Source organism: Tursiops truncatus, chromosome 19 (genome assembly GCF_011762595.2).
Source record: "Tursiops truncatus isolate mTurTru1 chromosome 19, mTurTru1.mat.Y, whole genome shotgun sequence".
NCBI lineage: Eukaryota > Metazoa > Chordata > Mammalia > Artiodactyla > Delphinidae > Tursiops > Tursiops truncatus.
This window is the reverse complement of record NC_047052.1, coordinates 50,790,435-50,801,679: the sequence shown is the minus strand read 5'-3', so window position 1 is coordinate 50,801,679 and position 11,245 is coordinate 50,790,435. Positions and strand designations below refer to the sequence as shown.

Below are 11,245 nucleotides of genomic sequence, written 5' to 3'. Positions count from 1 at the left end.
CTGTCTGGCAATCTTTGGTGCTCCTTGGCTTGCAGAAGCATCACCCCGATCTCTGCCTTCGTCATCACATGGCCTTCTCTCCTTGCATGTGTGTCTCTGTGTCCAAAATGTCCCTTTGTATAAGGACACCAGTCAAGTTGGATTAGGGCCCACACTAATGACCTCGTCTTAACTAATTGTATCTGCAATGCTTCTATTTTGGAATAAGATCACATTTTGAGGTTTTGGGAGTTAGGACTTCAATATATGGATTTGTGGGGGACACGGTTCAACCCGTAACAAGGGGGTTGGGAGTATGAGGTCCTGGGAGAGGAGGGAGCTGAAAGCCAGAATTCTCCATCCTTGGGGAGAAGACGGATTGGGGGCAAAACTGAAGGACAATTCTGAGGAGACTGGAGTCTGATTTTAATGTTCCACAGGCATCTCCAGCTTAATTTGGCTAAAACAGAACCACTGATTTCTCCCCCCATAAATCCCCTCTTTAGCCATCTCAGTAAATGACATTGCCATTCACCAGCTGCTCAAGCTAGAATCCCAGAGTTGACCCAGCCCTCAGCAAGTCTTGCTGGCTCCTCTTCCAAGAGGACTCTTGCGGGTCCGGGTCTCTCCAAGTCTATGGCCACACCCTCTTACACCAGAATGACAGCACAGCCTCCTAACTTACCTCCCTGCTACTGCCCCTGCTCACCTCCAAGTTACTCTCCTGCAACAGCCAAAGGCCCCCTCCTGCAACATCAACCCAAATACATCACTCTCCTGTGTCATGACCTTGGATGGCTTCCCATCAGCTAAGAGGACATTCAAAGTCCTAACATGGCTGTCCAGGCCCCAAATGATTGGGCCCAGGCATTTCCTCCATTTCCCGTCACCCCAGCCCCACTCCACCAGCACCGTACAGGCACACCAACATGCTGTCAGCTACTCCGACACAATGTGCCTTTCCCTGCCCTGGCACATGCTGTTGCCTTTGCCTGGAATGCTCTTCTGGGGCATCTCCACTGAGCCAGCTACTTACCCACAACAGGCACTCGGTACCTATGGGTTCATTCCATGGAGCAGAGCAACACAGGGGGAGACAGTGGTGGGACCCTCCATCGACCCAGGACCTCATTTCCCATGACTTTCTTGGGTCAATGACTCCATTTCTGTGGAATTTTTGAGGAGTTGGGAATTCCATTTCCTCATTTGGGAACTTCATTCCCCATCAGCCCCTGGGGTGGAAGCGGTCAGGCAGGGCCTTGTTTCCCAACCTGAGGAAGTGGGGGGCGGGGGATCAGCCGAAGGGAAACCCAACATGGGAGTCTTAAGAAACTACATTTCCCAGGAGACCTCCAGAATGGCTCTCCCGACAGTGGGGCGGCCAGCGCCGCATAGCTTGCTGGGAATTGTAGTCTGGCAGTCTCCCGGGAGGGCTGGGTGCACCACCTTGGAGTTGTTACAGCGATTAGGAGCTTTCACACCCGCTGATGTCTGTGGCCAAGGGCGGGGCCGGGTCAACGCCCGAGACCCGGGATCTTCCACACCCCACTGGCAGCACTCAACAATTAGGAGTTAGATCCCTTGGGGACACGGAGGATAACTGCAGTTCAGGCACGCCCTGGGACGACAGGCTTCCCTTGCAGCAGGGGCTTGGTCCTGGGCCTGTCTGGAGTTGTGGTTTCTCGTACTAAATCCTCCTCAGCTGCAGATCTGGACGTAGGAGAGAGACGGGGTCTCCCGACACCCTTCTCGGGATCCACGTGCTTTTGTTCCTTGGGGACACCACGCACACCCCAAGCTGGAAGGCAAAGGGGGACAAGCCTGGACCTGGGGCTCAAGGGTACCCCACCCCCCAAGGTTTCACCCTCAAAGAATGCGGTCCTTACACTTCTGCAAGCGGTCAGATTCCCGGGAAAGGAGATGTTATAAAAAATGCCGGTTCTCAGCACTACCCCTGCGTGGTGTAAAATGTCTTCCAAAGGATGATCCTCTAGTGGCTGAGAAACCCGGTTCCACTGGCCCAGAGTCCCACCCTCTTGGCCCCAAAGCCCCGCCCCACCTACACTGGTCCCAACCTATTCCCGACACCACTGACCTCTAGCCCAGCCGATCAGATATTATCTGTTGCCCCTCAAAGACCACAAGCCCATGAGAGCAAAGGTGGGATGAGTGTCTGCCCGGCGCCTGGCTGTCAAGTAATGTCTAGAATGAATGGCAGACCTCGTCCCGGAAGCTCTGCATACCTGCATTCTCAGCACCCTTCAGTTCTAATGCAACGCTCACGCCAACCCAGTTAAACTTCTTCCTTTACTCCACCCCCGCGGGCTATGGGTGAAACCAGAACTGAGCCATCCAGGAGACGCCCGGCTCGTTCGGCTGCACGGACAGCACCCTTTCTTCACGCGTTACCAGGCCAGCTCCACCAACCCCAAGAGATGAGGGGTCCGCAGGCCGCGAATGGTTAAATAATTCATAAGATTACCAACAGCGTATTAATTACAAATAATGAAAGAGGAGCTAGAGGAGACGAGTTTTCCAAACGGGGAACCGGGATCCGCAGCCCCAGGGCCCGGGGGTCCGGCCACCCGGGCAGGGCAGCTCCGTAATAAATAATAGAGTTGGGGGCAGGGGGTCAGGGCTGCTCCTGCTTCTTCTTGACGGAAATCCGCTTCTTCCTCGCAGCCAACATCTCATAGAACGGGTCCACGCTCACGGCGGCCCTGCAGAAGGGGCGGGATCCCAGGGTGAGGGCCGAGGGGCCTGGGCCCCCGGCCACCCCCTCCCCAAGGACTCCGGGGCGCAGGCTCACTGGATGGACTTGATCCACTCGTCCTTCTCCTCCTGCGTGGGGGCCGAGATCCGGTACACCATATGGTTCCCCTCAACCACCCGGCCATCTGCCTCTGTCTTGCAGGCTTTGATGAGCTGCCCCTTGTTGTTGCGGATGTAGAGCTCGAAGCAGTTCTGGGTAGACACGAGACGATGGGCAGCTGGGAAGAGCCAGCCCTGGGGACAGGGGAGACCCCCCGACACGGCAGGACGGGGTACAGGGAGGGTCTTACTGGTTTCCGGGGGTCGTCCACCTCGCGGATGCTCAGATTCTCCAAGGGGATGATTCCTCGGGGCTCCTTGTCCTGAGACAACGAGTTTGACCGGATTCAGACTTCCAGTCTCCCCCCAACCCCCCAGCCCCTGCCTCCCGCAGACTCGGGAGTCCGGCCCCCTGCCCCTTGGCCCCGCCCTCACCGTCGTGTACTCAAAATAGTAGAGGCAGTTGTCCGTGAGGATAAACCAGCGCCGCTTCCACGTCTTCACCCGGCCCCCTGGAAGGGAAGGGGGGTAGGGGGCCTGGGCTCAACAGGGGGATGGGACCTCTGGGAGGGCGGGGACGGGGCCGGGTGGGGGGTGAGAGACAGAGCGAGCACAGGGAAGGTGGGGCTGTCAGGGCCTCGGACAGAGCGATGCGTGGGAAGACGAGCAGGACAAGGCGTGATGTCGGGGCCCCGGGAACCGGTCCACCCCCAGCCTGCGGCTCTACACTCTCTAAGCCTGTCTGTCGACTCGGGTCAGGGCCCTCAGCCCCCCAGCTATAGGCCCGAGGCCAGGGCAGCCCCCTCCCCTTGTGTCCTGTCGGGGAGCAAGGACGGGCCGGCCTTGTACCTACCTCCTGGGGCAGACAGCGAGAAAGCAGGCAGGACCAGGCGAGAAGGGAAGGCGGAAGAATGGGGTGCCCCCGAGAGCCGCAGGGTTGGGGAGGGAAGGGATGCGCAGGGGGTGGCACAGAGATTGACAGAAACAGCAGAGAGAAACACGCAGAGAAGGAGGGAGGGAGGGAGAGAGAGGGAAGAAAACCAGTTACATCCACATGAGGGAGGAATGGCCTGACCCTCTCCCACCCCGGAAGGCTGAGGATGCTGAACCGCACTGAGGCGGCCAAGAGCACCTCCTGCGCCAGTGCCCAGCTCCGGCCCACCCCCTAGCGTGTATCCCAGGCCAGGAGGGCCTTCCACTGCCACGGTGAAGATGTCTCTGTAGGGAAGTCATCCCCACGAGGCAGAAGACAAAACCCCCAGTCGGTGGGCCAAGGTGGGCTTGGGGACTCATGTCAGCACCAGTACAAACTGGCCGTGTGACCTTAGGACAACCACTTGCCCTCTGTGGACTCCAGTCTAGAGACCCACTCCAGCCCACACCTTCCTGCTTCCAAGTGACCCGCTTCTGGGCTCCCTATGATCCCGCAAGGATTAAACTGCAGTAATAATGACTTCTATTAACCACCTTTGTGAATATAGCCACCACAGATTCCCTTTCCTGTATTTCAGTGTTTAAGAGGTGCCTTCTTCTAATGACCTTGTGACGTGCTCTGGTCAGAGATCTGGGTCCAAGGCCACCTCTGCCCAGTGGCTGCTGGACAGTGACCGAGCCTCAATCTCCTCATCCAAGAAATGGGCAGGATTCCTACTGCTGGGCGCGGTTTGGAAGAGAACCAGTTCCTCAGGAAGCTGCCCCTCCTGCTTTTCCTTCCCACCCACTCACTGCCAGGGGCACCATTTGGCCTTCCTTGAAGAATCTAAATTCCTCCCAGACTCCGCAGACCTCCTTCGGAGCTGATTCAGGAATTCTTCCACCCCAGCAAGTTGTCTGGAAGGAGTGGTTCGCATTTTTTATGCACCAGGGACCTGCTACTGTGGCTGGAGAAGCGATTCCTCCATTTAGGAGCAGAATTCCATGCGGCGGGGGAGGCAGTGTGGATGATGAGATGTGAACGGAGCAAAGTCCTGCCCTGACCCTGTGCCAGGCTGGAAGCTTCCTCTGGGCCCTCCCACTGTCTGGGCTGCCTTCAGTCGACGCCGGACTATAATTCCTCACCAGATTCTCTGTCTCCCTGGGGCAGTCACTCACTGCTCCTCCATTAAAAAGCCACCGCTGGGACTTCCCTGGTGGTGCAGTGGATAAGACTCCGCGCTCCCAATGCAAGGGGCCCGGGTTCCATCCCTGGTCAGGGAACTAGATCCCACATGCATGCCGCAACTAAGGAGCTCGCCTGGCGCAGCCAAATTAAAAAAAAAAAAGCCACCGCTGACCCTCCCAGGGCACCTACTACAACCAGGCCCAGCTCCGAGCCAATGGCTCTCAACCTGGGCCATGCACTGGAACCACCTGGAGAGCTTTCAACATGACTGATGGCCTATCCTGCCCCCAGCAGTCACAAGTCTGTGGACTGGCCATTGCGGTTTTCGGGTGAATCTCTGGGCAGCCAGGGTTGAGAACCACTCCAGTCCTCAGCCAGCTGTACCTGTCAGACCTCCGCTAACTAACCCTGAATTTGCCGGTGCCACGTGTTCCAAGGGTCGCTGGCCCCTGCCCCATCCACCCCATCGGGGCCAGGGGCTCCCGATTCACCTAAGCCAGCCTGGGTGCGGCCCCGCCCCCCACCAGGAACCAATCCAACCAGCTGAGAAGTCCACCGGGGTACTCTGAGACCCTTTTCCTCATTTCTGCAGGCTCTTTTCTGACTAAGGGAGATGTTCTGGGGAGGTACGACGCCCCTAGAACAGCCACTACGCTACTGGGCTGATAAGGAGGTAACATACCATGGGGATAAATGCAAGAGTGTCATAGTCGGTCTGCCTCGGACCCCCAGGAGTTCCCTCCAAGTGAGGTAACAGGCTCCCAGGCATCCCAACCCCTTGGGCTATTTTCTGTTCACTACAGCTGAGAGCATCCCGAGTGAACACTCTCCCCCCAGATGGGGACTGGGCGATCTGGTTCTCGGCTGTGTCCTCAGTGCCTAAACCAGGGCCTGGCACAAAGAAGGGGTTCCGTAAACATGCATGGGTGAACACAAGGGGTTAGGGAGCGCTGAATACAAGCCTGGCCCTGGGCTTGGGCCCGGCACACAGGGCTGAACTCATTTTCGGCCCATTTTTCAGATGTGGAAACTGAGGTTCAGAGAGGTGGAATCGCTGGCCTAAGGTCACATAGCGGGTATGTGAGAAGCTGAGTCCACAGCCTGGGACCCACTAACCTCCCCCCTGCAGAGGCAGCCAGCAGAGTCAGCAAGGGACGTACCCAGCTTAAGGAGCCAGCCCTCCCGGTCCGGGTTGAAGAAGGTGTGGGTCAGATCATTCCCATCATCCTCAGGAATCTTGAAGGGCTCATTTCGGATGCTGTCGTAGAGGTTCTGAGGGGCGAAGGCATGGTCAGCAATCCCAGGCTCCTGGGACCCTCCCAGGGCTACCTGGCAGTGGGGAGGGGGCTCCAGCAACCAGGGAGCCAATGAGACCATGGGTGGGACGGCAGATGGGATGGTGCAGGGAGGGAGGAGGCCGGGAGAAAAGGGAAGCAGAAGGCAGAAGAGTGGAGGGAGCCCCAGGGAGGAGAAAGAGGAGGAAAGATTAAAAAAATATGTGGAAACACAGACATAGGAAGAGCTGCTAGGTTCTGAGAGAGACCGACAGGCAGGTGGAGAATGGGACACACCAAGACCCTGAAAGAGTCACAGAGCCAGAGAGAGACAGAAAAGAGAAAGAGAGAGACAAGACAGCCAGCCAGAGAGAGAGAAAGAGGAAAGAAATGGACATGCTGGCATGACCACGCTGTCCACGGGCGAGACGATGATCCCGGGTGGGGAGCTCAGGCACTAGGAGACCCGCAGGGAGGAGGGTCTGCGGCAGGAAGAGGGACAGGGCTGAGGGCGCTGGGGGAGGGGGAGGGGGGGCCTGACCCTGAGCAGCTCCTCAGGCAGGTCCCCGCCCTCATTGATGCCCCGGTTCATGGCCACAAAGCGCTCCAGGCCCGGCTTGTCCCGGACGTTGGGGTTGTGAAGGCTGGTGTTCAGCATGATCACGGCGAAGGACAGCACGTAGCACGTGTCTGCATTGGACAGTCAGGGGGTGATGACTGGGGCATATGGGCCCCCAGGACCCGAGAGGTCAAGCCCCCAGCTCCCTCCTTCCCCAGGACCCAGCAGCCTGCGCCCCCACCTGTGGACTGGAAAACCCCCGGGTTGCACAGGCAGTAGCGCTGGGCAAAGGCTTCCATCATCCGATCAATCTTCTGGGCTTCTCCAGGGAGGCGGAAGCTCCAGAGGAACTGCCTGCGTCAGAGAGGGGCCGGGTGTCGATGCCAGGACTGGCAGGACCCGCTCCCCACTCTCAGTCCCCGTGATAGGAACTGGCCAATGAGAGCTCCACGCTTGTGGCCAATCTGACCACTGAGCATCGGCCATGAGACTTTTGGTGGATTTATATGGAAACACCCTCCTTCTTTCTACTAAGGTTGCTGAACGGGTCTGATGGTTGCTAGGGCCTTCTGCTATCATGTGGGAGGAGGGTCTGTGGCGAGCAATGCCCACACCATGGGGAGCACAATCAAGAGAAAGAGAAAGTTGTCCTTCTGACAGCATTTGAGCACCTGGATACAGGTATGCCGGGAGGAAGCCCCACCGTGGACTTTGGTGTCATGTAAAGGCAATCCATTCCCTAATTTTTGTTGCTGTTTTGTTCTGAGTAGGGATCATCACTTGGAAAGAAAGCCCTGACAGGCACCTTCCTGCCCTCCCAGCCTCGTCCCTCTCACCTGAGGGCCTGCACCAGATTGAGGTCGGTGAACTCATGCAGATCCACGAAGGCGTGGAGCACTGCCAGGTTCAGCTCTTCCCTGGGAGGACAGGGACAAAGTCACGTGCAGGAAGGGGCGTGGGGAGGTGGGCGTGGACAGGAGGCGAAGGAGTGGGGAGGCTGCGCCCCCTCTTCTGCACAGAGGCTACCCCTGTAGCCGGTGAAAGTTTTGGCCAAGCCCCCATCACAGGCCTGGCACCAGGGCAGGGAAACTCAGAAGGCTCTTGGGAGGACTGTCTGCCTCGAGAACCCTGGTGTGGCTGGACCTCTATTCAGTGGGGAGAAATGCAGCAAACACGTGCTCTGCTGGCCATCACCTCTCTCCGATGAGCCCCAGGTTCCACAGATGCCCTGTGGAGATGGTCCCCCATCCCCCATAGGTCCATGGACAATCCCAGTGCACTACAGATGTCCACAAAACGATCCCCACAATGCCAGATACCCGGACCATCTCCATGCAGTCCAGATGTCCACAGACAATCCCCAGAAATCTAGAGGTGACCCCCAGACTCCCCAAACAGTCCCTATGCACCCCAGATGTCCACAGACGGTCTCTGTACTGCAGATATCCAGAAAGTTCCACACACCCTAGATGTCCACACAATCCCTAAGCATCCCAGCCCGTCCCGTGCCCCACTTCCTAGCGGTCCACATCATTCCCATGCACACCAGTTGTCTACACACCATTCTCACGCTCCCACGCCACCCACAGATGTTCTCCACTGTCCCCAGACCTAAATGGAAGGTCCCCACATTGCCCAGATGTCCACAAAGGTCCCACACCCCCCAGATGCTCACAGATGGTCCCCAGGTTCCCCAGAAGGTCCCAGGCTCCCCCAGACTCCTGTCAGCCCATTTTGTCAAAATCCAGTCACAAGGCTGATCTATCAGGGCCTCTTCTCGGGAGGAGTTGGGTGCATGGGGCCGAGGTGAGAAGCCAAGCAGGAGGTGGGGGGGGACGGGGGGGGGAAGGGGGCAGGTCTCACCTCTCCCCCAGGTAGTCCCCGATGGCCGTCTTGTTCAGGCCTTCGCCCTTGTACAGGAAGCGGGCGATCTCCTCGGGTGTGTTCTGCAGAAGTTCATTCTCCACCAGGAACTGGATCCCCTGGGGGGTGGGAGCTGGGTCTCAGGGCTGGGTACTCAGAAAGCCATGCCCCTCCCCCCACATCCTCAGAAACCAGAGCCTCCAAAGCCACCCCCACCCTCAACGGAGTGGGGCCGAGTTTTACTTTCAGGCTTTTCCCAGGTCCTTAAATACCATCCGTCCCACGTCTTAGCCTTTGCATCTACTGTTCCCTCTGCCTTTGCCTGGTTAATTCCAGCCCCCCCCCGGAAGCAGGGTCTGGCAAGGAACAGCAGCTCCATGAATGTTTGCTGAATGACTGAACAAACTACCATTGCTTTGGACAAGAAGAATAAAGTTGGAAACTGTTAGTAGACAGCAGTCCACCAAGGGCTGTGAGGGCCAAGCCTCAGGCTGGACTAAGGCTTTCTCAGGCTCTCCTGATGCCACGAGGACCACCACTGTGGCTATCTCACTCTGGATCATGGTATCCATGTCTAGGGGCTCCCTGAGGGCAAGGCAGGGTCAAACTCTTCTCTGGGTCCTCAGCATTGCCTAGCAGAGGGGCAGGTCCGAGGGAGGCCTCAGGAAATGGGTGTAAAATGAATGACTGAATGAACGAACAAACATCTTTCCTCCACCTGGTGAATACTAACTCATCCTTCAAACTTGACCCGAATATACCCTCCTCAGGGAAGCCCTCCTTGATGCCACCAGGCTTGCTGCCCTGAGTGTCCACAGCCCTGGTACCTCTCTCTCTCTCTGTCATGGCACTCGTCAACACTCTTCTGTACACATCTCTGTCCATATTCCCTACCAGACTCAATCGAGCTCCCCCTGGGGACTCCAGGTGACAACAGAAGTGGGCCCTAGAATATGAGCAAAAAGGGGAAGAAGACCCCCCCGGGCGGAAGTTCCAGCCCAGGAACAAATGCAGCCAATATCTGAATCCAGGGATCAGGACCACGTCCGTGCACCTAAGGTAGACCTTTAACCACCATACTTCTGAACAGAGATGCCAGAATCCCCCGTCTGGATGTCTGCCTGGCTGATCCCAGCCCTGTGGCCCCAAGCACCTTTTTGGGGTCCATATTGAACTTCTTCCTGCCCATTGCCATCTTCCGGTTCCGTTGCAAGGTCTTGCTGCAGGGACAGAGAACGGAGGGTGGAGGGTCAATGCCTGGGCATCCCTGGCCCTGGCCTGGCCTCGTGACCCCCAGGTTCCCTGCCCCAGCCCTCACCTGCCCTCATTGGCCTCCAGACCCTCCACCTCGCTCATGGCTTCGCTGAGCTCCTCGCGCAGGCGCTGGATCTCCACCAGCAGCTCCTGCTTCCGCCGCCGGATGTTCTCCAGCTCCATCCGCTCCTCCGGAGTCAGGTCCGGGGGTTCTGGAGGAGGGGATCAGGGGTAGGAGGTCAGTTCTGGGGACTGGAAGCGTGGACTTCTGAAATCTGGGGGAGGACAGGGCTCCTAGGTTCGGGGGCAGGAGGAGAATGAGAGTCCAGCCTCCTGTCTACTGGAAGACGGGGTACAGCCTGGACTCCTCAGTCCAGGGGACGAAGGGCTAGGAACCTAGACTCTTTAGTCCTAGGGGAGAAGGGGACTGGGAGCCTGAACTCTTAGGTCTGTGGGGAAAAAAGGGCTGGAAGCTTGAACTTCGGTCCATTACTTGAAAGGAGGCTGAGGCCTTGGTTTTCTGCCTCCATTCTTGGCGAGGTAGCTGTGGATCTGGGTGTCCGGACTCCTGGGTCCATGGAAAGTAACTATGGCAGGCGAAGCTGATGACAGCTTGCAAGAGTTGAGGAAGGGGGCGGGGCATCGAAGGCCCCCGTCCCCGCCTTAGCGGAATCTGTAGCCCCCAAGATCTCTCCTCACCCCAGCGTCCCCAAAAGCCCCCTCCCCTCTCCCAGCAGGCACTGGGCTCGCCCGGCCCCTCCAGAGGGAATGGTTCCTCCCCGGCCTCGCCTCCGCCGCTCCCACCCCCTCCCGCTGCCACCGGAAACAGGCTCGGCCCAAACAATGGCCTGGAACGCCCCACTCTCCTGCCCCGCCGGAAGCCCGTCCCGTGCCCCACAAAAGCGAAGTGACGACGGAGCCGAACAGCTTCGCAGGGCGCGCGCCGGGAAGAACGCTCGCGGCAGAAGGCTGGGGCCGAAACGCTCCATCCGCTCCCAGACGGCCCCGCCCCTCCCCGACTTACCATAGACACCGTCCTCCATGGCGGCTAGGAAGGCCCGCGGGGAGTCCGGGGCGGTCCCGCCGGTCGGGCCTGGATCCGCGTTGGCCCGCGGGCTCGGGTGAGCCCGCTCAAACGCCCCGGGAGCCACCGCCGCCTCCTCAGCGCCAGTCCTCAGCGCTGAAAAGACTCTCCCTTCGCCTCCCAACCGCCCCGCCAGTAGGGACCGCCCCTCGTTTTGACACCGCCAAATCCACGGCGGGCCCTCTCGTCTGCTCCGCCTCCGATACCGAAGAATCGTCCTCCAGGGCCAATAGACGCGCAAGGAGTAGACGTAGCAATGTCCGGCCGGAGGTAGACGGTCTGTGGGGCCAATCGAAGTGCGAGCAGGGGCCGGGCCCCGC

General features: G+C 58.6%; 1 protein-coding gene across 3 annotated transcripts; it reads right to left on the bottom strand.

Moving 5' to 3' along the window:
- Positions 1-2,435: 2,435 nt before the first annotated feature.
- Positions 2,436-11,099, bottom strand: CYTH2 (cytohesin 2). Of its 3 annotated transcripts, none has more exons than XM_033846033.2 (12): positions 10,866-11,099; positions 9,906-10,053; positions 9,741-9,807; positions 8,588-8,706; positions 7,561-7,641; positions 6,966-7,078; positions 6,707-6,855; positions 6,052-6,163; positions 3,226-3,302; positions 3,042-3,113; positions 2,789-2,943; positions 2,436-2,699 (listed from the first exon to the last, which is right to left on the bottom strand). In XM_033846033.2, the coding sequence occupies exons 1-12, from the start codon at positions 10,882-10,884 to the stop codon at positions 2,612-2,614; spliced, it is 1,200 nt and encodes a 399-aa protein (XP_033701924.1). In that variant the 5' UTR covers positions 10,885-11,099; the 3' UTR covers positions 2,436-2,611. The 3 variants fall into 3 exon arrangements, with proteins under 3 accessions (XP_033701924.1, XP_033701923.1, XP_033701926.1); XM_033846032.2 differs by lacking the exon at positions 10,866-11,099 and adding an exon at positions 10,335-10,503; XM_033846035.2 differs by lacking the exon at positions 10,866-11,099 and adding an exon at positions 10,335-10,500 and having other exon boundaries at positions 3,226-3,304; positions 6,051-6,163; positions 9,935-10,053.
- Positions 11,100-11,245: the final 146 nt, after the last annotated feature.